The 27292-nt window shown below is 46.7% G+C and overlaps 1 protein-coding gene across 2 annotated transcripts in view; it reads left to right on the forward strand.

Moving 5' to 3' along the window:
* The window catches only part of RAB40B (RAB40B, member RAS oncogene family), a 75048-nt gene that overhangs the window by 38836 nt on the left and 8920 nt on the right, over window positions 1–27292 (forward strand). The window contains exons 2-4 of one of the 2 annotated variants that reach the window (XM_075903535.1): window positions 5651–5689; window positions 20422–20482; window positions 21179–21239. In XM_075903535.1, coding sequence (XP_075759650.1) covers window positions 5651–5689; window positions 20422–20482; window positions 21179–21239 — 161 coding nt within the window. The remainder of the gene's footprint in view (window positions 1–5650; window positions 5690–20421; window positions 20483–21178; window positions 21240–27292) is intronic. The other variant, XM_006129606.2, reaches the window with a different exon arrangement.

A 27292-nucleotide genomic window follows, 5' to 3' on the forward strand; every position in this document is an offset into this window, starting at 1 on the left:
ACAAAATCAGAGAACAGCTTGCTTGGTCAGCTGTGCCATAAGGAGCTGCTCAGCAGAGCAGTAGGCAGTTGGGTTCTGGCCAGTGAGAGTGCAGGACCAGCTCCCACAAAGGAGAAGCACTTAGGCAGAGCAGTGCTGGGCAGGCTAAGGGGAACTAAAGGGAGGCTCTATCTTGTCACCTCCCAGGCTGTAGGCCTTGATACAAGGGTCAAGAAGATGCAAGAGTCATGGGAAAGTGGCCCAGGGAATGTCAGTAGTTCAGGGAGAGTGAAGGAGGGCAGGACAGGCTGCTGCCAGAGGGTCACTGGGCTGTGGCCCAGAGTGAGATTTGCACCACACCTTGCCATGACGGAGAGTGGCCTATATTGATTGTGGCTGACCCTGAGGCTAGACTTTGGGGCTGCAGTTGGCCACAGTGGCAGGTGAGACTGCTGATACCCTTGGAAGAGGGCGAGAAATCAGACTAGTGGGCACTTCCAGAAAATGACACAGGTCCATATGGAGAATGATGAAGGGCAAGACACCTGCCAAAAGATGGTGCTCTGCTGTGAATCACAGCCCAGTGTGACCACTATTGAATGCCAGTGTGGAACTGAAAAAAGGATTGAGACCTATTAATATTACTATTCCAAAGCAACAGACATTCTTTTTTATTAGATCGTGCCTCAGTTTTGTAGAGGGGGGAAAACTGCTGGTTTTTAAAAATTAATAACCCAAAGTATATGATTTTTAAAACCTCTTAGGCTTAAAAATCACATTATTTTTTCGAATTTGTAATATGTTCTAAAATAAACATAATTCTGAGCAAGGCCAGGGAGCAGAGCAGATGGTTTCGGGTGGCACTACATACCTGCAGGTACTATGTGTGACCTGCTGGATTCCATCCTGGGAGGGGGGCCAGTCATCTTCCCCTGCCATCGTCATAGAGTCTGGCCAGGAAACACCCAGGCTACGTCTCCACTGGCATGACTTTCCGGAAATGCTTTTAACGGAAAAGTTTTCTGTTAAAAGCATTTTCAGAAAAGCGCGTCTAGATTGGCAGGATGCTTTTCCGGAAAAGCACTTTTTCCGGAAAAGCGTCCGTGGCCAATCTAGACGCGCTTTTCCGCAAAAAAACCCCAATCGCCATTTTCGCGATCGGGGCTTTTTTGCGGAAAACAGAACTATGCTGTCTACACTGGCCCTTTCGGGCAAAAGTCTTTTGGAAAAAGACTTTTGCCCGAATGGGAGCAGCATAGTTTTTCCGGAAAAGCACTGATGATTTTACATGAGATCGTCAGTGCTTTTCCGGAAATTCAAACGGCCAGTGTAGACAGCTGGCAAGCTTTTCCGGAAAATCATCTGATTTTTCCGGAAAAACTTGCCAGTGTAGATACAGCCCCAATGTCTGCAGGATGGCTGGGTGGTAGAGAAGGAGGAGGAAGCCAGCCAGGTGACCATGCGCACCAGCCATGACCTGCTCCTCATCCTAGAACCAGTCCTCCCCCTCCCCCCAGGTGTGTCTCTGGCTTTGGAGGAGCCCAAGCAGGGCACTTCACTTTACCTATCAACATGTAGGCATCAGTGACAGGTTGCAAGGGGCTGCATGCTCCTCTCTCAGCCTACTTGGCCTGGGAGGGTCACATAACAGCCGTCAGCGGCTGTGCACATGGCGCAGCATACAGGAACACTCAACCCTATGATGCTCTCACACAGGAACCCTTTGATCCTTCTCACAAGGTTCCTGGAGCGGCCTGTCTTACTCTGGCCTCCATGGTGGGACACTACTAAGGAATCTGGGGTCATGGAACCACACAGCAGTGCCGCACATGGCAGAGGGTCATACCTGCATTCAGCATTTGCTCCCAGTCAGGTGCAGCAACGTAGAGGAGACTGATCATATGCATGGGAATCTGCTGGGGGAAAAGGAAGTGGAGGGGAATCCACTAGCACTCTCCAGCAAGCAGTGTCTTCCTCTCACACACACTTTTCCCAGCACACATTCACCCCCATCCAGCAGGCAAGGAGAGAAGTTCTCTTTCTGCAGGATGCTGCCAGTGCTGGACCTGGGGTGTGCAGGACACAGAAGGAAGCTGAGGCACCCCGTGCCTCCTCCTGCCCACAGGCTTCTGACTCGTCTGGTAACTTCCCATGCATGCTTGTCCCTGGGCCGTAGATATTGAGATGCTCCCCTGGGACATCGGTGCCCCTGCAGGAAAGTGCACGCTGTCTAGGCAACAAGAGAGTTTGCTCAAAGCACACCGCCATCATCTGAGACTGTCAGTGTCGGCTCAGAGATTAGGGCTAGGCTTCATATACAGTGACCCCTGGCATGGCTGCCCTTTTCTTCACAGCTGGGTCAGCTCTGAGCTTGGTGCACTTCCACCTCCCATGCCATCTACTCGACTCAGAAGGATCTGCAATCGGAAATGCACCCAGGAGAACTTCATGCAGGAGCAGATGGCCTGCCTGCAATCCTTTGTGCAGGGACTCGAGGATGAGTGCCAGCAGTGGGCCGCCAATCAGGAGGGGTGCTGGGTTGAGTGGGAGCAGAGGAAGGCCATTTGGGACCAGCTGGCATGCCAGCACAATGCCATGTTACCCTCCTTCACCTCAGTGATAGAGCCCATGGCATTGTGCATGGAGCGGGCTGCCAGCCACATCCCTGCACACACACACCCCATAGCTTGCCTTCCTAGCTTCTCCAGTGACTGCCAGGGCCCCAGAACATGGGGCAGTGGGATCTCTAGGGCAGCCAAAGCCTCCCGACCATCCAGAGGCAGGCACTACTCTGTCCCATCCCTGAGCCCCCCTTTTACCCTCCCCCATTCCAGGTTCTTTACCCAGTCCCACCCTGGTTCTATTCCCCCCCCCATCCCAATCAAGAGTGCTGTTTTGTCAACAAAAAAAATGTCTTTATTGTTTGCTCTGCAGGAGACAGGGGAAGGTGGGAAGGGAGGGCAGAGGAAGGGAGAGCAGGAGAAGGTAGGGGTAGGAGATGAAAGGCATACAGAGGGTGTATGGGAGCCCCTTGTGGAGAGGCCTGAGGGAGAGTCTCTCAGATGGCCTTGCATGAAACTCTCCCTCAAGGCCTCTCTAATGAGCACAGCCTCTTGATGTGCTCTCTGTATGGCAGTGATGTGTCTGGTTGCTCAAATTCCCTGGCCAGATGTTCAGTCTCAGCCGCCCACCCTGGCAAAAGAGTCTTGCCTGTACTTTCACAAAGGTTGTGGAGCATATGGCAGGCCACTGCCACAAAGGGGATATTGTGCTCACTAAGGTCCAAGAGGATGAGGAGACTCCTAAGCCTCCTCTTTAAATGGTCGAACGCATATTCAATGACCATGCATCAACCTGGTGTTGAACTGCTCCTTTCTGAGGTTCAGGCTGCCCGTGTAGGGCTTCATGAGTCAGGGGAGCAAGGAGTAGGCTGCATTGCCCAGGATGACAATGGGCATATCCACCTCCCCAACTCTGATGGCACAGTCGGGGAAAAAAGTGCCGGTGAGCATCTTTCAGAATAGGCAGGTGTTCTGGAAGATGCAGGCATCATGCTCCTTTCCCAACCATCTCACACTGATGTTGGTGAAGCATCACTTGTGATCCATGAGATTTGTAGCACCATGGAGAAGTATTCCTTCCTAATGATAAAGTCCAAGGCACAGAGGATGGGGATGTGTGTACCATCTATGCTCCCCTCTTCACAGTTGGGGAAGCTCATGGTGGCAAAGCCATCCATGATGCTGTCCACGTTCTCCAGAATGACAACCCTCACGTAGCAGCACATGGTTGATGGCCTTCGCTATCTGCAGGAGCATGGGCCCACAGAGTTCCTGAAAGGTGGCCTTCCACATACAGAAATTCTGCAGCCACTGCTGATCGTCCCATAGCTTCAGGAAAATGTGGTCCCACCAGTCCGAATTCATCTCCCACCACCAGAAGCAGCATTCCACTGTGTCCAGGGGATCGAGGGTCATGCGCAGCAGCAGGAGTGCCAAGATCTGGGTGAGCAGGGCTTGTGGTCCACGGTGGAGTTTGTCCTGCAGGTCCTCATCCTTGTCCTGCTGGAGCAACATGCAGGCAGTCTGGAAGTACTGCACTATGAGGCACGGTACGAGGCCCGTGAGCCTATCACTGATTTTCAGTAGCTCTGGCTCTGTGCTGTGGCATCTGCAAGGGCAACCAGAGCATAAGAAGGCACGTGTCCACTGTGTCCCTTTTGCGTCCTGCGAAGGGGGAGGCAGTGGAGGAGTGACTTGTGAAATGCAACTGTAGAGAGTAACTCCTGAAAGCACCCATTGCAGCTTGCCTGACCAAGGAGCCACAGGAAGTATCCGCCCTCCTTGTGCCCTCCACAGAGTGCTTACAGGGCTCTAAAACCGAGGCATGCTCCATGCTATTTTGGACTAATTCTAACTAATTTCGAGGTTTCCCCTTAGTGGTGATACACTATTTTGATTTTGTTAAAGTGGGAGTTAAGTTGATTTGAATAATTTCAAAATAGTTTCTTAATGTAGACATGTCCATAGTATGCCTCTCTCTACTTCAACAGTCCACTCGCAGCTCTGTCTGGTTAATGCATACCCAGAATTCATAGGTATCATCATGAAGTCTCCTCTCATTTGAGCATAGGGAAATGCCCACTTGCTGCTCCCGCCAGCCGTCCTGCTGGCCACGTGCTGCTGTCTCACCCACAGCCCACCAGTGATTCCAGTTCTTGGCCCAAAGCACAGGCCAGTCACAAAAAATTACAGCATCCGCTGGAATAACTTTAAAATAATAAAAGAGACTCATAGAATCATAAGGCTGGAAGAGACCTCAGGAGGTCATCGAGTCCAGCCCCCTGCCCAAAGCAGGACCAATCCCAACTAAATCAACCCAGCCAAAGCTTTGTCTTTATGGAGTCTATTCTAGCTCTATCATTGGAACGGGGGAGAAACAGGTTGAACAAGTCTTACAGTTCACATTTGGAGGGCATGTAGCCTGCTGATTCAGAGTCCTGCCCTCCCCCTCTTAACCTCACACACAGGTCTTTGGTAGTGGAGCCCTTGTCCACCTGACGTTCTTTACATTAAGAGTGTCTCTCTTTTTGAAGTGGGTTAAACACAGTCCAACTTTTTCAAGATCAAAAGATCCGCGTCTAGACTGCCGCTTTTTTCAAAATTGAACTTTTTTGGGGAAAAAATGGCTGTCTAAACACGGATCTTTTGAGAAATAAAGCCTTTTTCAAAAGATTCTGTAAACCTCATTTTATGAGGGATAAGGAATCTTTTGAAAAAGGCTTTATTTCTTGAAAGATCCTTGTCTAGACTGCCGTTTTGGGGTTTTGGGGTTTTTTTTTCGAAAAAGCTCCATTTCGGGGAAAAAAGGCGGTAGCCATGTTTATTCTAATGAAGCACAGGATTTTTAAATTCCAGCTTCGTTAGCAATTTTGATGTGCCTAATCTACATATCTCTGTTGACAGAGAGGTGTAGTCTAAACACACCCTTGTTTTCCCCCAATAATTACAGACACTGCAATTAGTATTAACACAATTTGTGACCCTACCCCAGCCAAGTTGATTACAATGAGCAAAAGACCACTCTATCAGCTGAATATCTAACACATCTAAGTAAAGCAGGAGCAAACTATATTTACATAAACACACTCAAGCTTTCTTTCCCATTCCAGCTGGCTGTAATGGAAGCATTGATTCAGACCCTGCTTACAGTATGTATATTGTGTGCACACACAATGTATTTTATCTGAGGGGTCTTGTTTGTTATACTAACACATATCAAGATTTTTTTAAATGCCAATTGAGAGTTAGGCTCTCTTTTGGTTTGGAAGAAATGCTTTTTAAAAAACAAGTCATGCTAGAGGGATCAGATTGGAAAGGGGGTGGGTAGTATAAAATCCTGTTATCATGACCACAGGATTTTATATGCAAATTATTCCCAGGATAGAATATAGTGGTATCTGAGGCCTGTTCCTGCTCCCATACTAGTTAATGGCAAATCTCCCAACAAGGAGCAGGCCCCATGGAGAAATAAAGGCCAAGCTCATACAGAATAAACTGAAGGGGAACTACCTCCTTCATGCTGTCCTTTTGAGGGGAGAGAATAAACAAAAATACCTTTTCCGTATACTATTCAGGGGCGGCCCTCGACTAGCTGCCAGCAATTGGCACCCTAGGTGAACCATGCAATCGGCGCCCCCACCTCTAAACCCCTCAATGATATTGTGCCACTATTTGGTGCCCCATTTAGCTTGGCACCCTAGGCGACCGCCTAGTTCGCCTATATGGACGGGCCGGCCCTGATAGTATTCTGTCTTTTTTTTTTTTTTTTTTTTTTTTTTTTTTTTTAAAGAAACACACAACTTGATGAGCTTTATGAGGTTTCTGAAACTTTCAGAAAAGTTGGAATATCATCCTGCAAGCCATGACTAAAACACACCAAAATAAGGGAAGCATGTTCCTTCCCGCTTCCCCATAATGCTAATAATACTTATACACAATAACATGTTATATATAGCACCTTTCATCTGAGGATTCTAACTGAGATCTGTAGTAAACATTCAGTTAATTAGCTACTGCCTTCCTCTGATATCCTTTCCTTTGACGGAGCAGAGGAAATGCTGAAGTTTGTAATTGATGCTTCCGTTTGAAGTGGAAAGTTTTTAGTTCTAATACCCATGGCAAGATAAATTTATAGTGATACGCAGATAAAAACAGACTATTTCATCACTGACTTGTAAATATTTGGACAGGATAGAATTACACGTGACTTCAATTATGCTCTCTATTTCCTTTCTATTTATAGTAATGGGCTGGCCGTTACTTCAATTAAGAGATAGTTCCCTAGCTGATACCAATCTAAGTTCAAAAACAAATGTTTTTTCTGTGTATTCAGCCATCTTAGATTACATTACTGTAAGCTGAACCTCGATTTTAAAAACCATATATACCACATCTTTTAAAAAAAAAAATTCTGAGATTTGGTTTCTAACATAACTATCAACAATTCCATTTTTTATCTAATGACACTAATACCATTGAGAAGAAAACAAAAATAGCTCTAAGTACACAGGTTTTATCCCTTTATTCTTTGAGTGATGTCCCTGTTTGTGCTCCACTGTTGGTATCAGGTTGTCCTGGTGCCGCAGCTCAGAGCTTTTCATAGCAGTAGCTGGTTGGGCTGCGCATGCGTATTAGATGTTTGTGATGTTAGCGTGGCTTGGGAAGGTGTCCTACCACAGAGGATGGAGTAAGGCTGGCCTCCCTGAGAACCTAGTGAGAAGGATTTGAGGAGTTCCTATATGGGAGCTTCATGGAGCTGAATAGGCAAGACTGGTGTTCCATCTGCAAACACATGAACAAGCTGTTCCGTGCCCTCCATGCTCTGTAGGCAAAGTGACAGCATGCTGCCCCTCACACCCCATTGCCTGACCCTTCTTGTAGTTAGAGAAAGTTAGAGGACTCACTGGAAGTACCCTCCCTGTGGTTGTTGATGGCCTGGGAGATGTCTTGGGAAAGGGGGACTAGCTCCAATGTCAAGACCAGCTCCTGGCCCTTGGGCAACATCATATGACTAGTCTTCTCCTTCTTCTTCTCATGGCCTTCTGCCATCTCACTCTCCCACAGGCTGACACCAGGCGTGCCTTGGACAGACTTGATGATCATGGTGGGGGAGCTGGCCACACTCCCCCCAGAATAGCATCCAGCTGGTCATAGAAGCAGCAGGTGTGACATGCTGCCCCAGAGTATGTGCTCTGCTTCTTGGCCTTTTGATAGGACATCTGCAGCTCCTTGAGTTTCACCCTACACTGCTAGGTGTCCCTGGAATGGCCTTTCACCCAGAGGCAGCTTGTGATCTTGCCATAGATATTGACATTCCTTTTTTTCATCCCGAGGTCATTGAGAATGGCTTCATACCCCCACACACCTCGATGAGGTCCAGGATCTCCTGGCCACTCCAGGCTGGAGCTCTTCTGTGCCCATGGAAAGTGGAGGCCATGGGAGCAGAAGTACTTGCTGTCGTCAGTGTTGGACAGATTGCTCATGGAACTCATGTCCACATGTCCTGTAGTGTGCTGCTCGCTTGCAAAGGACTCACAAAACTGTCCAGATGGGACATGCCAGTCTACTATTCCCAGGGCTTTTTGAGCTCTATGGGAGAGCAGTTGAGGCAGAGGTTGTGGCCAGAGTGGTCATAGCAGACAGCTGTGAGAGGCCCCCCGGAGACCAATGGGGTTGAATTTCCAGCAATGTAGTGTCTACCCTATTGTATCTGTGGCCATGCATGGTCAGAAATAGCATTACTCCTGGTAAAAAGCAGGACTACCGGCATTGACTTCAGCACCCCCTAAGGGTGGTGCAACAGGCTTGGACCAGTGCCAGGATGCAGCGACTGCTGGAGCTGAAGCTGGCGCTTCACAGCGGCTCTGGGGGCAGGGGCTGAGGTACACCTGGCTTCGGTTCCAGCAGTTGCCACCTGGCAGGCGGCTGCTGCAGCTGAAACCAGCTGTTCACAGCAGCCCCTTAGCAGACCAGTAACATTTTATTTGCCTTTTTGCATATTCATTATTTGCATAATGAAGTATGCAAATCAAACATTTCCAGTCCACTAAAAGTTTGTGATGGGTTTGCCGGTCCATGGTATAAAAAAAGATTGGGAACCACTGAGTTAGTTTATCAACCATGGCCAGTTACTTTTGGAGTAAAGTGCTAGTGTGAACCAGGCCTTAGTGAAATGCAAAGATTTAAGCTCAAGGAAATAGCAACCTTTTTTAATGAAAATTAATTTCTCAATTTAAACTGGTATGATGATCCTTTCACTGAGCTTATTGTGTGACTTACTTTAATACACCAATATAACATTTCATCAGTTTAAAAAAAAATAAAAGAGCTTGCAAACCTGCATCCTACAATGTACTACTTATGCATGTAGTAATGCAAGGATATATGTAATTATTTGCCTTGTACAATGTCTGCTTTTTTTCTTTTGATCAGAAATGGAATATATACTTAGCAGGCTTCTTGTACTTTCTAAATTATAAATCTATCTTGCTTATAAGAACAAAACAGATGAGCCTTAAAAGAAAACAGTTACACAAAGCTTTCTTTATTGTTTGTGCACCTTAATATGATAACCAATTTCCTGAACTTGTTTATGTAGGGTTGTCCAGCAGTAATGGAGTGGGGCTGTTACTTGAAATTCAAGTATTTTTAAATGAGAAATTAAATTTTGTAATGATATTATATGAATAAAACATGCATATCTTTTAAAATCCACTCTGAATGGAAAATGTTCATTGAAGAAAGTCAAGTAATCTAATGTACTTACGTAATTCTGCTGAAGAATAGACTGGCAGATTTACATGAAAATATCATCTGACTGATGATGTGTCTCAGATTGGCATTCTGTATTTTTATGTTTCATTTATTAACCAATTTCTCTTTACTTGTGGCTTTTTTGTGTAAATATGTCTTTTGCTATCTTTAGGAAAGTACTTTCTTACTGAGGTTAAAAAGATATTAAATGATGCTTTTATTAAAAAGAAAAAAGCTTACTAGTAGCAACATCCTACACATGACTATAGGCAGCTGCAGTATATTGAATATCGTCAGAAATAGCCACAAATATTTTTATAGCTCTATACTTGGAAATGTTTCTTATGGCACTGGTCATGCTAGTGTAGGTTGATGTTAGTCACCCTATGGTTAAAATAGTAATTGAGGTCCATTTTCAATCCTTTACAAGCATACAAATCTCAGTGGCTTCTCCCATTGGTAGATGTGAAGTGAAATTGGCAAGGGATCCCTGGATTATAAATTCCTAAATTTAACAGGTGTTCTCTGGAGTTTAAAAAAAACCACACAGACACTTTCCTCCTCCCCTCCCCCCATTTTGTAGCATTAAAATTTGTTTTATTGGATTTCCTTAGGAGTGATCTATCTAGAACAGGGATCTCAGGCTCCTGGCCCAGGAGACATCTACAGCCCAAGCACCTCCCTAGTCTCCCCCACAGAATAATTTGATAATATTTAATCAGGCCTGCACAGCTGCCAGCACAGGGAAGTGGAGGGTGCGGTGGCATGCAGGGACTCACCCAGCAATACCTAAGCCCCTAGCACCTCCCCCCATTTCACTTTCTGCAGCTTCCATAGGCTGAGAATGGTGAACATGTCCTCTGGGAGCTGCAAGGCTCTATGCCTGTGGACACGCAGGGAAGCAAAAAGTGTCTGCTCGCTTGCAGCTAACCCTGACACACTACATATGGCTGGCACGCCAAGGTTCCCCGTCCTGTTTTAAAGGTATCTCTTAGAATCATAGAGCTGGAAGAGACCTCAGGAGGTCATCAAGTCCAGCCCCCTGCCCAAGGCAGGACCAATCACAACTAAATCAACCCAGCCAGGGCTTTGTCAAGCTGAGACTTAAAATCCTCTAAGGATGGAGATTCCACCACCTCCCTAGGTAACCCATCCCAGTGCTTCACCACCCTCCTAGTGAAATAGTTTTTCCTAATATCCAACTTAGACCTCTCCCACTGTAACTTGGGACCATTGCTCCTTGTTCTGCCATCCGCAACTACTGTGAATAGCCTTTCTCCACTCTCTTTGGAACCTCCCTTCAGGAAGTTGAAGGCTGCTATCAAATCCCCCCTCACTCTTCTCTTCTGCAGACTAAACAAACCCAAATCCCTCAGTGTCTTCTCATAGGTCATGCACTCCAGCCCCCTTATCAGCCGCTGGACCCTCTCCAATGTGTCCACATCCTTTCTATAGTGAGGGACCCAGAACTGGACACGGTACTCCAGATGTGGCCTCACCAGAGCTGAATAAAGGGGAATAATGACATCTCTGGATCTGCTGGCAATGCTTCTCCTGATGCGCCTTAATACGCCTTTAGCCCACTTGGCTTCAATGGCACACTGTTGACTCATATCCAGCTTCTCATCCACTGTAATCTCCGTGTCCTTTTCTGCAGAACTGCTACTTAGCCATTCGGTCCCCAGCCTGTAACAATGCTTGGGATTCTTCCATCTCAAGTGCAGGACTCTGCACTTGTCTTTGTTGAACCTCATCAGATTTCTTGTGGTCCAATCCTCTAATCTGTCCAGGTTACTCTGGACCCTATCCCTGCCCTCCAGCGTATCTACCTCTCCCGCTAGCTTAGTGTAATCTGCGAACTTGCTGAGGGTGCAATCCATACCCTCATCCAGGTCATTAATAAAAATGTTGAATAAAACTGGTCCTAGAACAGATCCTTGGGGCACTCCAGTAGAAACCGACCGCCATCCTGACATCGAGCCGTTGAAGCGGGTTTCATGACCTTTTGCCTCCAGAATCTAGATACGAGTTTGCAGCCATAACAGATGAAGGCAGAACCATAGCCCTCACAGTACTGCAGGTGGCCCTAGATTCTGTGGACTCTGCCGCCCGCGCCATGGCCTCAGGGGTAGTCATACGCAGGAGCGCATGGCTGCAGGTATCGGGGATTCCACCATATGTACAAAATACCATCCAGGACTTGCCCTTTGATGGCAGGGCGCTCTTTTCACAGAACACCGATTCTAGACTCCATAGCCTCAAAGACACCAAGGCCACCTTAATGTCACTAGGAATCCATACACCGGCCCCACAGAGACGATCCCTGAATACTAGGACACAAGGGAGGCCACAATACCATCCCTATAGGCAGGATCAGTGGAGGTGTAGACCTCAAAACACGGGTACAGGAGGCAATGGCAATGCTGGGGCGGCCAGTAATCACAACAGGAGGCGGTGGCCATGAGCGGACACAGACAGGACTGCGGGCCCACCCCCAAACCACCAATCTAAGCAGTTGTTTTGAAGGTGCACTTGGGGATTATGTAGCAGCCTCAAACGTTACACCACCCTCCCCGCTCCCTTTGGTGACAGATTGTCCCAGTTTTCCCAGGCCTGTGCCAGAGTCACCTTGGACAAGTGGGTACTGGACCTGATACAAATGGGTTATTCTATCCCTTTCCTCCATTTCCCCTCTACCCACCCCCTTCCCCATCCCTCTTCAGGTACCCATCTCATGAGGCTCCCTTAAGGCAGGAGGTATTTCTGCTTCTACACAAGGGAGCAGTGGAAAGGGTCCCGGCTCACTTAGAGGGCAAGGGGTTTTATTTCCACTATTTCCTGATCCCCAAAGCAAAAGGGGAACTCAGACCCATACTGGACCTCAGGTACCTCAACAGATTTATAGAGAAGAAAAGGTTCAGAATGGTCACGCCTTAGAAATAGGAGACTGGTACATGGCCCTTGATTTACAAGATGCTTACTTTCACATAGCCATAAGAATGAGAGACGGACGATTTCTACAGTGTGTGATAGGACAGGAACATTTCCAATTTGTGGTCCTGCCATTTGGACTCTCCACTGCCCCCAGACTGCTCACAAAGTGCATGGTGGCAGTTGCAGCTCTCCTCAGGAGATGCAGAATTCAGGTATTTCCATACCTGGGTGACTGGCTCATCAGAGGCTGGTCGAAAGAGCAGGTACTAACCCATATAGCCTTCATAAGGTCCCTGTTTGTGGACGTGGACCTTCTGATAAACAAGGAAAAGTCTATGTTAACTCCCTCACAGGACACAGAACATTATACAAGGACTCAAGTTGTCCCCAATCACAGCTGCAAGGATCTGCATGAGGCTACTGGGTCATTTGGCTTCATGCACCCATGTGCTTCTGCACGCCAGACTGAGGCTCAGACCACTACGAGCCTGGTTAGCCTGCTCTTTCAATCAGACGAGGGTACAATAGGACTCAGTTTTGACAGTCCCACAGGAAGTCCTTCAATTGACATACTAGTGGACTCAGGAGGAAGAGGTGTGCAAGGGCGTACCCTTCTTGACCGAGATACCCAATGTGAGGCTAGTCACAGATTTCTCGGACACGGGTTGGGGTGTGTACATAGCTCACCACAGCACACGGGGTCTCTGGACTCTCCAGGAGAGAGATTTATACATAAATGTCAGGGGGTTGAGGGCAGTCAGGAACACATGCAGAGTCTTTCTCACCCAGCTCTCCAGCAAGACAGTATTAGTGCTTCTGGACAATATAGTGGCAATGTTCTATATAAACAAACAGGGTGGAGCTCGCTCCTCTCCCCTTTGTCAAGTAGCCCTACTCCTATGGGATTTCTGTATAGCCCATGACATTCATCTCCAGGCAGCGTACCTGCCAGGGTCGAAGAATGTGCTAGTGGACACGTTGAGTCGCTCCTTCAGAACACAAGAGTGGTCCATAAAGGGGGCGTTACTACACAGGTTATTCCAGAGGTGGGGCTATCCCCTAGTGGACCTATTCACCACACAGGCGAACAAAAAGTGCCCGACTTATTTTTCATTCCTAGGCCAAGGACTGGGGTCTAGAGGTGATGCGCTGGTCAACGACTGGCCCAGGGGCTTTCTCTATTCATTTCCCCTGTTTCCCCTGATTCACAAAGTCCTAGCCAGCGTCTGAACTTTCAAGGCCCAGGTCATTCTAATAGCCCCAGACAGTACTAGTACCCCATCCTCCTGGACATGCTCCAGAACGAGCCACAAGCCCTAACCATCAGTCCAGATGTAATCACTCAGGGCTGAGGGGAAGACCTACTGTATCACCCCAAACATCAGGTCCCTCAACCTAACAGCATGGCTTATCCATGGCTGACTGGGATGGAACTAGCTTGTTCCTAAGCCATGAGATCAGTACTGCTGGGAAGCAGGAAACCCACTACGATGGCAGCATACTCCACTAAGTGGAAGAGTTTCTCCCTTTGGGCAGCAGATAGAAGGGTGCACCCTAGTGCTGCGCCCATCCCAATAATCCTAGATTATCTGCTGGGGCTGAGACAAGGCAGGGTTATCAACGTCTTCTATGAGGGTACATCTGACGACCATGTCAGCCTTTCACATAGGGGATGGAGCTGGATCCCTCTTCATGAACCATATAGTTAGGAGGTTCCTTAAAGGGGTAGACAGACTGTTTTCACATGTGAGGCAACCTGGACCTCAACCTGGTACTTACCAGACTCATGTCACCACCCTTCTAGCCATTAGCCACATGCTCCCTTAAACACCTCTCCTTTAAAGTAGCCTTTATTGTAGCGATCACTTTGGCAAGGAGAGTGTCTGAACTCAGGGCCTTGTTGGTAGAACCTCCTTACTTGGTCTTCTCTGGAGACAGGGTGAGGTTGCAATCGCATCTGGCTTTCCTCCCAAAGGTAATCTCCACCTTTCACATGTCCCAGGATATATACTTACCTGTGTTTTTCCCAAAGCCTCACCAATCCCTTAGGGAGCAAGCCCTACACTCACTCGATGCAAAAAGGGCGTTAGCATTTTACATAAACAGAACAAGACACTTTCATAAGTCATCTCAGCTCTTTATTTCCTTTGCAGAGAGGATGAGGGGCCTACCAGTATCAGCCCAAAGACTGTCTTCCTGGATCTCATTCTGGATCTCATCCTTTATCAGGGAATGCTACATGTTGGCCAGCAAGGACCCGCCCCATGTTAGGCCCACTCTACTCGAATGCACGCATCCTCAGCAGCGTTCATAGCACAGGTTCCAATAGTTGATATATGCAGGGTGGCCACTTGGTCATCAGTCCACATGTTTACATCACACTACACCATTACACAGCAAGCTAGGAGTGACGCAGCCCTGGGTCTACTGTTCTGAATTCGGTTCTGTAAAATAAGCAAATAAAGATACGTTTTCAGTTAAAACAGGTTCGGTCTTTCTGCAAGGTCACACCTCCCACCCCACCTCCTGATGGGTTGGTATAGGGAGTCACTTCATTTGAATACATATTCTTCGAATACATATTCGAATACTGTTCTTCGAGATATGTTGCTCGTGTCCATTTGATTCCCACCCACCTCCCCTTTGTTGGAGTCTCCGGCAAGAAGGAACCGAGGCGGGGAGGGCCAGCAGGGGTATTTATGTGCTATTATCTCGGCGCCACTCCAGGGGACAACCTGCTGGCCCGACGGGTGCTGCTGGGGAAAAAACACTCTAGGAACCATGCACGTGGCATGTGCACATACCTCATTCAAATGGACATGAGCAACTCATCTTGAAGAACAACAGTTACAGGTAAGTAACCGTTTTATTTAACCAGTAAGAAAGAAAATATTAATCAAAATTATTAAACAGATTAAGCGTTTCAATTTTCTCATGTTAGTTTACCAAACTTCATTTTAAATAAGGTAAAATATGAATTTATGTCCAACACAAAAGGTTTCAACATTGTCTTTATTTATGGCAGGGTTGGGGAACCTTTTTTGGGTCAGGAGCCACTGACCTACAGAAAAATCAGTTGAGGATCACACAAGTGACAAGCAAAAGGAAAAAAAACTCTTCAAAACCCCCCAAAGCCCCTTGATGTAGACCCCAATTGAGAAAATTCACTCCCCTGGCGCTCTAGCCCTATGAGGTGGGAGGGGCAGGGAGAGCAGGACTGAAGTTCAGAGTTTCCCATAGGTCAGATTAACTCTTATGGGGTTTGTAGATTTTGTGGATTCCCCCTGGGCTCTGTGGTGGGGCCAAAAATCAGGTTTTCAGTGTGTGGGACAGGGCAGCCAGCAAATGGGATAGGGATACAGGATCTGGGCAGGAGATGGGGTTCAGAAGCAGGCTGTGAGTAGGGTGTCTGGCCAGGGGGAGAGGGCAGGAACAAGGGAATGGGCAGTGTATGGCCAGGAGGGAGGGTGCAGGAGCAAGGGTGAGGGTAGGGTGTCTAGCCTGGAGGGAGGGTGCAGGAGCAGGCAGAGGGGAGGGTGCCTAGCTATCGGGGAGGGTGCAAGAGTGGTCTGGGGGTTTGGGGTCTTAGTGGGAAGGTGAGTGAGGGGGTGCAGGGTCTGGGCATGAGGAGAAAGGGGCACTTGCTTGCCTTTGCACCCCTCCTCCTCTCCTGGGGACTATGTCCCAAGCACCACCTTGTTACCAGATTTGCTTAATACTCTGGAGTATGCTCATTTATTAGGGTTACTCTTGTGGGGCTGGGGGGAGATTAACAATTCTATCAGTGTGGTGCTTGTGCTTCCTTGTGCTCTCATACGGAGCTGAATCTCCTTGCTGCCAATTCTGCCTCCCACTGGAGTTCTCCTGCAGAAACTAGGTTCCTCAGGACGGGGTTCTTCCTAGCTTAGCAACACACACAGGCGCTCACACCCACTAACAGAGCTCGTCTGAAAGGCCTGGGTATTCAGCACTCCCAAGCTGACCCCTCATATGTCCCTGGACTCAGCAGGCTGGGTTTAACAGCAATGCCACACTGCACCCTCATGTGCCTTTGGACTCAGTGGGCTGGATTAAACAGCACTTTAAGCTGCCATCCTCATATGCCCCCAGGTTCAGCACTTCCCTATCCCCACTCTCACACCACAATCATTCACTGGTAAACCACACAATGAGCAAACCCCACAGGATTTTGGGTACTACAGGGATCTTTAGTTTGAGTGCAAGAAGCATTGTTGCAGAGTGAATGGGGAAGCCAAAACAACACCCCTTGAGTAAGAGTGAGTGAAAGAGAAAGAAAGAGAGAGCAACCAGCTTAATAATGAAAGTTATTTATTTCTGGGTATATATAGCCAAACACACAAAACAGTTACAATATTAAATCTAAATTGAAACTGATTACAAATGTTAGGGCTAGCAAACCATATAACAGTTTACATAGGGCAGAGTCAGGAGGCTATGCTTAGAGAGAGGTAGTTGGTGGGGGGAGGAGGGGAAGAGAGAGAGAGAGAGAGAGACCTCACCACTCCGTGGAGCTTGCACCATCACAGAGGGTGATGGGAGCCAGGGGTCTAGAGGGGAGGAGACAAGCAGAGAAGAGCCCCCAGCACGATCAGACAGGAGATGAAGACGTTTCAATGGAACTGATGAAGTTTAAATCCAGGTATAAGAACAGTTTTTCTTGGGAAAGGGTAGGAGTTTTTATAGGGATGGGACAATAGTTTGAAGAGAGCACTGGATTTGTTTATGGGTAGACAGAGGTGAGACAACAGAGACTGCTCACACCTTGTTATGGGTGATATTCCTTGAACGAGCTCACAATGTAACTAGGCAGTTTCAGTATTTTGGACGTCAATAGGATCCATTACTAGAATTGGTCTGATAATGACTAAGATTTCCCATCAAGCAGTGCTTCTCTGTTTTCGGTATCCCATAGTTCAGTGCAGTTCCTGCTTTGGAAGAGCTGGTCTCCATTCTGTATGCTAATGGAGATGTCTCTCTGTTCTATCTTCAATGCAGATGAGGCTGGGGTGTTTCCTTAATTAGTTTAAGTGTGTCTTCCCCAGCCTTTTCATTGTTTTGTCTTTGATTCTAGCAGAGGCCTGGGGGAGGGGAATGGTTTTCCGTGAGTGTGACTCCCTGCCTCCCCAAGAGCACAGAGCTGGTAGGTAACAAGCTCCTGCTGCTTCCATTGACTGGATTCAGACCAATAGGAGCAACGGGGAAAGCCTCCAGGCAGCGTATCATGTGCTGCTGTTCCCCCAGCCAGGGAAGAGGGAGTGGCAGTGCATGGAGCTGCTTCTGGCTCTGTTTCTTCCACGCAAGGTGGATCCAGCAGTGAGACTTGGGGCTTTCTTCCTCCCCCCGCCCAGCAGGAAGCTGGCACTGGTGCTCCAACCTCGTGGGGGGGGGGGGGCAACAGGCTAGAGTTGCCAGTGCAGCCTCCCCTCTGTGGGAGGAGGGAAGAAGGGCTGAGCTTGAGCCCCACCCCACCTGAAAGGCATCCATGGATCCCAGTTTGAGAATCACCGTTCTAAAGTAATAGACTGCACCTTTAATGAAGCTTTATGTGACAGAACTTGGGTCTTTTTTTTGTGTTGTTTTAACTATGTTTGTTCTGCCTTGTTTGCTTTTTGAAATCATTCATGTGACTCTTGTTTGGGGAGGAATGGTCTACACTTTAAATGGATACCTGTGTTAGTGTGTGAGCAAGGGCAGTAGAGTGCAAACACAAGTGTTCGCTGTTTATCTGATTTTTTTCTTCTCCCTTTTATTTAAAAGTTTGCCATCTAGCCAAATAGCAGAAAAAAATACGGTGTAGAATACCTGATACTCACACCTCACAAATTATAAAAACAGTATTTAAGTTGAACGGTTGAGCACAAACAATCCATTAGTTTAAAAATTTTGTTCCAAACTATCCAGCGAATAGTGACAAATAACTGTTAATCGAAACTGAGAGCAGTTCAAGTATGATTTACAAAAAAAAAAAAAGATATGTTTCAAACGAATAATTATAGCTAAGAAATTGTTCAGCTGTATGTCACAGTTCAGCAAGGTATATAAGCACATGATTAACTTTAAGCTCCTTCCCAAACTTGTTTATAAGCACATTTAACTTTACGCTCCTTCCTTAATTTGTCACTTTGTCAATGACCTTCCTCTGATGCCCGCATCTTTGAATGATATAGTTGCTGTACTTGAATTTTTCAAGGTAATTCTGTTCCAGACTCTCTCTACTGTTTTGCAGATGCAAATACTTAATAAGGCATAATTATTCCAAAGTGTGACTTGGAGTTAAAGTACCTTGTTTCGCAAATTGGGCCAGAGCTTTAACAATTGAAAATGTACAACAAATTAAAATGCTGTTTTTTAAAAAAGCAAAACTAAAACTAAAACTTTCAGCGGAGTTAAAGGACTTTTTTTTTCTTCTAATAAATCCAGATTTGTTCAGTAGAAATTATGGAGAGCTTTTTTGTAATCCATATTGCATAAAAGAAAGCTGAAGAAACAAATTACCGTATTGCTGCTGGCACTGATAGTATGCTTTTGCTCAAACATACTCATTCACCTCTCTCTATTCCACAAAAACAGATTTCAGGCTGTATATTCTTGAAGCTGAAGCCAAACAAAGCTAGACAGTAGATGAATGAATAATGTTCTGGAAGAACATTACACTTGTTCAACCACACAGTCAACACCTATTGGTCTCATTGTTATAGTTGTATGCTGTTCCTGATGACTCATGGCAAAAGCCTTTATCTTTCAAAAGTTGCAATGACTAATGCTAACTGTAGAGAAATTCAGATTCTGTTACTAGCTGTTTATATATATATGAACTATAATTCAGTTTCATATCTTACACTGCCAGTGCTGTGACCAGTTAAAACAGGTTAAATGGTATCCAGGGTAGGCTTTTCTAAAATCAGAAAAAAAAGTAATATACCTTCATAGAAAAATCTCAGAAGGGTAGCCATGTTAGTCTGTAACTTAAAAAAAAACAAGTGGTCCTGTAGCACCTTAGAGACTAACAAAAAATATAAATTGTGACAGGTCAGAGGGTTACAAAAAAGTGCTAGAAGGAAAGTATGTGAGCCTTAGACTAAGTAGGTCTCTGTTCCCTGGGCAAACTGGCAGGGGCTGGCCTAGAACCAGCAGGAACTTTCCAGAAGCAGTCTGGACAAGTAGGCCAGTTGGAACAGCGCCAAAACTCTTGTATGCATAAGGTCGCTTTCATGGAACTTTGTGAATTACTTTTTCCACACTCTGACGTGTAGCAATGCCAGAATAAAACCTGCTCTGATAGTTGAGAAGCAAGTGGCCCTAACCCTTTGGAAGCTTGCAATGCCAGACTTTTATAGGCAGCATCTGCATTTGTAAAGAGGACAAGGTGGCTGCAAAGTCGTGTAGGGAATGAGGGAAGAAGACAGTGTTATTTTCCTCTATTTTTCAAGAAGGATGAAACTTTTGGAACATATCTCCACTGTTCCATGTCATCAATTGGTGTTATTGCCGCAAGAATGTTGTAGAACTGTGAATGGGAAAAGAGGTGGCCCATCACAAGGAGCTGGGAAAATGTGCTCCTGAATGAGAAGATGACACTCATACTTTGAGGTCTCTATAACTTCAAATCCACAAAATGGCTACGTCTAGACTGGCATGATTTTCCCCAAATGCTTTTAACGGAAAAGTTTTCCGTTAAAAGCATTTGCGGAAAAAAGCATCTAGATTGGCACGGATGCTTTTCCGGAAAAGCGTCCGTACCAATCTAGACGCAGTTTTGCACAAGACGCCACTAGACGCCATTTTCACGATCGGGGCTTTTTTGCGCAAAACAGTTTTCAGCTGTCTAAACTGGCTCTTTTGCGCAAAAGCATTTCCGGAAAAGGGCTTTTGCCCGAACGGGAGCAGCATAGCATTTCCGCAAGAAGCACTAATTTCAGACAGTAGGAAGTCAGTGTTCTTGTGGAAATTCAAACGGCCAGTGTAGACAGCTAGCAAGTTTTTCCGTAAAAGCAGCTGCTTTTGTAGAAAAACTTGCCAGTCTGGACGCAGCCAATGTGTTTTGCCTATACACATTGCCCTAATGGATATACTTGTTCCTTCTTGTTAACTTCTTTTAAAGATTTATATGTCTAGACATTGTACTTAGTGCAGGTAGTCAAAAATTCCAATTCTAAACAAAAACTTTTTCCAGGTATTGATTACAAGACGACGACGATACTTCTGGATGGCCGCCGAATAAAACTACAGCTGTGGTATGTATTTGTTCCGTTGTTCTTCCTCGGTGCCTTTTAAACAATATAGTCAGTTGACTGTAACTTCTCAGGGCAGGTATTGTCTTCTGCACTCTGAAAGTTCCTAGCAAAGGAATGAAAAATGATCTGGTGATTAAGTCAGGCACTAGCCTAGGATTTGGGGAAAATGTTTTCCTACATCATATGGGAAAATTGGTCTGCATCTCCCATATAGTAGAAGAGTGTAACTTTCCCTTCCTGCAGGAGCATGTGGGCGGGAGAAGGAAGGGGGGCCGGGCTTGACAGAGAGCAGCAGAGTTGAAAGTCCTGGCCAGAGTGGTCACAACAGAGCACTGTGGGATATGTCATGGAGGCCAAGAACATCAACTTTCACAGCACTGCATCTGCACTATACTAAAGTTAACCATGCAAGGTCAAATTTACCATTATTCCTTGTGAAAAGCAGGAGTACCAAAATCGACTTTAGTGGTCCTTAAAGTTGACAGAACAGGCTTAGTGGAGTGGACTCATTGTTTAGAACATCAGTCTAATGCGGCTAAGTTTGACCTAAACTCCCAGTGTAGACCATGCTTGAGAGATCAGAAAATGATATTGTCTGGTTAGTATGAGCTGGAATGTGTATGAGCTGTTAAAAACTAATTCTTAGCATAAGAAGTTGCCTGCCTCTCTTAATATCCTGTAACTTATTTTGTTTAGGGATACATCAGGACAAGGGAGATTCTGTACCATATTTCGTTCCTATTCAAGAGGCGCTCAGGTAAGCTCAAAGCTATCTTCATTGTACTGTGTAATGCTGGTGGATGATGGATGAATGAATGTAGAGCTGGTAAAGATATATCACAAGAGTATTGAACCTTATTACACTGGCTCTTAAAGTTCACTGTATAAAGTAAATTAGCACAAAGATTCTGGGATGTTTCTGAATACAACACAGGGTTCTCTTGGGGGAAAGAAACAAAATTCAACCTCAACAAAGAGACAGTATCTCTTACTTTTTTATTAAGTAAATAAAGACCAAGATTAAATTTAGGAAATGATAGTGTAAATGCTTTATCCCGTAGGCACTCCAGAACCCAGCCCACCTCCCTGCCTTCAGAGGGTCCCTTATCTTGTCAGAGCTAGATACATGCCTGGGGCAGCCAGTATTGGCTGTCTGGATGCTCCCATGGTGGGCAGGGGGCAGGGACTCGAGCCCTCCCCCAGGCAAATGCCCTGTCCCCTCGGCCACTCCAGAACTCACTCCACCTCCCTAACTTCAGGGCATTCCTCATCCTGCCTTCCCAACGCTGGAGCCAACTGCATGCCTAGGGCAGCTGGTGTTGGCTGCCTGGCTGTCCGGGGGAGGGGAACACAGTGGCTTGGTGCACAATCTTAGTCCTCCCAGGAGACCCCAATAACTACAACAATCTGTTAATGCCCAAAGTAATTCCCCCTTTAGCTCAAGCACTAGGGACTAGTACTTTCAGCTCTTCTTCGAAGAGTGTCTCTGTGAATGCTCCACCTTAGGTCTCTGGGGCACCACTGTCTCTCTAGTCAGAGATTTTAGGTAGCAGTGCCCTTGGTAGGCTGTGCACACGGAGCAGCCAGCACGTGCCGGTGTAGCTACTTTGCATGTGCAGCCAACTGTCCCTTCAGTTCCTTCTCTGCCAACTGATGGAACTGATAGCTACCTCCAACTTTTTCAAAAATTTGTTCTTAAAATTGTTAGTTAGATTTACTGAGAGTAGTATTGTTATAGTTTTTCATGGATAAATAGTTAATCATTATTGTTAGTTAGTTTAAAAAAACACAACTTTTTTTCTTTGATCGTTACGGCCCTTTTTTCTACTTGTCTGTCTTCCTTCCCTGGGATGCCTGGTTCCCCTGGTTTTAAACTTTGCCTGTCTTGCAGGCTTTCAATCCCCATGTTCAGTGGGCACTCACAGTGTGTCCGGTGCCTGGGCCAAGCACACATTGTCGCCCAGTGCCAGCACTACAAACAACTAACCACTCACACGAGGAAGGCAAGAGAACTACAACTGAAACTTCTCTTGCTTGAAAACATGGTGCAGCCAGCTTCAGACCCAGAGCACTCAACATCACCAAGGCAACTCTCCTCTGTGGCGATATCTGAGAAGACTGCTCTTTCGGGCTCAGGTGCCAAAGACTCTGCCTCTGACCAATAGTCGAGGAAAAGAGTCCATTCAGCAGCCAGAGGTGAATTCCCTTCAGAAAAACAGGGTCAAACACCAAAGATGTCTACAGCACCCGCACTAAGGCATGGGAAGAGAGGTACTGGTACCATCAAGCACCGATGGGTCTTGAGGGTCGAAAGATCTTGCTAAGATGGGTTCCCAGGGGCCTGAAAAGAATAAGTCCAAGTCGATGCCACCGGCACCCTCTGATGTGTCTTTGGTTCTGAAGAAGCCAAGATCCTCTTCAGCGCCATCGACACCCATGCTGACTCCGGCACCGAAAAAGCATAAACACACAGCGCCGATGGCACTGCAGAGTCCAGGGGCATCAGCCTTGGCACTGCCTCTGGCACCGATAACCTTAGTACCACAGCATTTTACTACAGCTGAGGAGTGGCATGTAACCTCCATACCGACAACTTCACTCTTTGGTACTGACGGTACACCTACATCAAGCAGGTTCAGTCTCTCTACACCTGCAGGATCGGTACCTCTGCTTTCCAGCAACGAGGACGAAGAGCCTAGAGTCGGTACCCATACCCCGAGGCATTCTTCTCCGAAACAGCAGCAAGTGCCACCTGCCTGCCAACTGGCCCTACTGGAATCCTTGAGCCCTTTACTTGGCTCAGCAATAATAGCAGCCACAACCTCAGGTGCTGCTGTTGACCCCATTTTGGGCTATTTCTGTACTCTCCCTTGACAGGTCAGCATACCAAGATGATCAGGAATCATGCTCTAGCGAAGAGGTGATTTCTGCCTCTTCAACACCATCCACACATCTCATCTTCGCCGCTGGATGACACGCTGATGCCTCTCCACCCACAGCTGGAGTTGACTTCAAATCATTCCAATAACTCTATAAGAGGGTGGCAGATGTGCTGGAAGTCTCATGGGTTCCCAAACTAGAGGGTGTGCCCCCCTGGGGGGCATGAATAAATTCCAGGGGAGGTGCAAGGCGACCCAGCCACACACACCCCTGTCAATCCCACCCCAAGTTTTGCTGCTATTTTTTTGGGAGGAGGGGCATGAGGGTTTCTCAAAAATAAAAAAGGTGGCGTGATGCCAAAAAGTTTGGGAACCACCGCGTATAGTGAATCTTCCTGAGACCCAGAACAAATTGACCAGCATCCTTCATGCTTCTCCTTCAGCTAAATTAGCACTCTCTATGGACCCAGCCCTGTGAAAGTGATCTGGCAGACATCCGCCACTGTCCCACTGATCTGTAAGAGATCAGACCAAAAATACTATGTAGCACCACAGGGTGCTGATTTTCTATTTTCTCATCCATCTCCAAACCCCTTAGTGGTTGATGTGGTTAACCAAAGGGGGAAACAGAACGCAGCTAGAACCACCTTCTATGACAAAGTGGAAATGCCTGGATATCATGGGCAGGAAGGCTTATTCCTCTGCATTCCTTCAATTAAGGATTGCAAACTACATGGCTCTGCTCGCAAAATACACACACCACATTTTTGAACATCTATCACAGTTTATTGAGAGTCTCCTAGATACAAAGAGGGAACAATTTAAAGCTAACATAAAGGGCGCTCTGATATCTTGCACCACTCTCCAAGCAGCCCTGGATGCTTCCAACACTGCATCCCGCTCCATCGCCACAGCAGTCATGATGAGGAGAGCTTCCTGGTTCCCCGTCTGGGTTTCCCTCTGAAGTTCAGGCTGCAGTGGAAGATATTCTGTTCCAGGGATCAAAGCTCTTCACTGACACAATGGATGCCTCCCTCCATTCCCTTAAAGATTTGCGTGACTCTCTAGAAACACTGGGCATTTGTGTCCCTGTAACAAAAAGAAAACAGGAAAAGTACTTCACACCAACAATACAAACCAACGCCTTTTAACCAGCCTCAAAGACAATATGAGGCCAAAAGAAGACAGTGCCAAAACAGGTGTAGACAGAGGTTTCACCAACCCTCCACGTCTCAACCTTCAACTTTGAGACAAACATCTTGAAGTTCAGGTCAAGGGTCAGGTAACACAACTCTATTTAAGGCAACCAGATGTACACCCGGTATTCCAAAGATGTCTTGCACCCTTCTACTCACAGGCTACGTCTAGATTGCATCTCTTTTTCGGAAAAGGGAGGCCAATTAGACATATCGCAATTGCTAATGAAGCGGGGATTTACATCTCCCCCGCTTCATTAGCATAAAAATGGCTGCCGCTTTTTTTGGCACGGAGCTTTGCTGGAAAAACGCCAGTCTAGACGCGGATCTTTTGGAAAATAAAGCCTTTTCCGAAAGATCCCTTATCCCTTGGATCTTTCGGAAAAGGCTTTATTTTCCGAAAGATCCGCGTCTAGACTGGTGCTTTTTTCCGGCAAAACTCCATGCCGAAAAAAAGCAGCAGCCATTTTTATGCTAGTGAAGCGGGGGAGATTTAAATCTCCGCTTCATTAGCAATTGCGATACATCTAATTTGCCTCCCTTTTCCAAAAAAGGGATGCAATCTAGATGTAGCCACAGTGATCCACCATCATGATGGATAGATGGGTACTGGACGTCATAAAGAATGAATACTGTATCCCCTTTTCGTCAATCCCTTCTTCCCACCCTCCCTCCCCATCCCTGTTCAGGGATCCATCTCACAAGAGCATCCTCCTCCAGGAGCTCAACCACCTGCTTCAACAGGGAGCCACAGAACCCATATCTCAGCACTACAGAGGCAAAGGGTTTTACCCCCATTGCTTCCTCACTACAAGAAAGTCTGGAGGATGAAGATTAATCCTCGACCTGAGAAGGCTCAACCATTACATATGACCACAACAGTTCAGGATGGTCACTCTATCTACAATGAACTCTGCCTTACACAAAAGAAACTAGTTATTGACCCTCGACCTCCGGGATGCTTACTTCTACATGTCCATTTACCCGGCACATAGGAAGTACCTCGGATTCACAGTACACAATGCGCACTTTCAGTACACTGTACTTTGCTTTGGATGCTTCATGGCTCCAAGGGTATTTTCCAAGGTGCTCACTGTTGTCACCGCTCACCTCCATAGACACCGCTCACCTCCATAGACAGATATTCCCGTATCTTGGTGATTGCCCGGTAAGAGCACACACAGATCACAAAGCGGAAGAGGTGGCTGCCCTGACCAGGTCACTATTCCAGACTCTGGATCTACAGATAAACTTACACAAATGCAAATTCAAACTAGCTCAAAAAATACAATTCATAGGAGCTCCTCTCAACTGTATAGCAGCTGTGGCCTCTTTCCCACAGCAGAGTTTCAAAGTCATATAAGATCTCGTGACATTCGTTCAGTCCAGCCCACAAGTCTCTGTAAGAACTTGTCTCCATTTGCTAGGGCACATGGCAGCAGCTACTTCCATAGTACAGCATGCCAGATTGAATATAAGACCCATGCAACTATGGCTGAGAACTGTTTACAGGCTGTATTTCCACAATATCAACAAACTTACCTCAATCCTGATCAGGGTCAAACAATCCCTAGATTGGTGGATACACCCAAGAAATATGTGCGCTGGATTACCTTTCCACAAACAGCCACCGTCCATAACCATTATAACGGATGCATCTCTACTCGACTGAGGAACGCACACAGGCAACCTCAAGGCACAGGTGTGGTGGTCTCTGGATGAATCCAACCTGCACAGAAACATACTAGAACTGAGAGCTGTGTTTTATTCATGCCAGCACATTCTTCACCTTATATGTAACAACATGGTTCAGATATTTACAATCAGATAACCATGTATTACATAAATTTCCAGGGAGGAGCCAGATCCTACTGCCTATGGATGGAAGCTGTTTGGCTTTGGAGGTGGTGCATTCCACATAGCATACACCTTCAGGCTTCCTGTCTACTAGGCAAAGACAATGCATCTGCAGACAATCTAAACAGGAACGTCAATTCCAATCACGAATGGGAGATAGACTCTAACATTCTCCTACAAGAGTTCACTCATTGGGGGTTTTCCAACAGTGGACTTGTTTGCAACCAATGCCAACAAAGTGTCCACAGTATTGTTTGCATGTGGGGGAGGAAGCGTTGGAGGGGAGCAAGGGAAGGCTGCTGCAAAGCAGCCTCTGTCTGCAGCAGGCCTGGGCTTGCTGCAGGCAGAGGCTGTTCTGGGAGCAGCCCCTGTCTACAGGGGAATTCCAGCTCCGTGCTGGGACCCCCACGGACAGGGGCTGCTGGATCTGGCAGAAGCCGGAACCTGAGCAAGCCCTGCCCACCCGGCTCTTACTACATTTAAACTGCAGAGCTGCAGCAGAGGTAGTTCCTGAACCTGGTGCAAGTCAGGGCTGAATGCCTTCCCTTATCGACTAATTGTGTAATCGATAAAAATTCTATCAATTACACGATTAGTGAAATACCCACTTCTTAACATCCCTAGCTCGGCCCCCATGGGAGCCAAGATCCCTCTACTCCACCCCACCCATTCCAGTGCTTCACCACCCTCCTAGTGAAATAGTGTTTCCTAATATCCAACCTAGACCTCTCCCACTGCAACTTTAGGCCATTGCTCCTCCTTCTGTCATCTGTCACCACTGAGAACAGCCTCTCTCCATCCTCTTTTGGAATGGGTTATCTAGGGAGGTGGCACAATCTCCATCCCTAGAGGTTTTTAAATCCCAGCTTGACAAAGCC

Source organism: Pelodiscus sinensis, chromosome 20, assembly GCF_049634645.1.
Source record: "Pelodiscus sinensis isolate JC-2024 chromosome 20, ASM4963464v1, whole genome shotgun sequence".
NCBI lineage: Eukaryota > Metazoa > Chordata > Testudines > Trionychidae > Pelodiscus > Pelodiscus sinensis.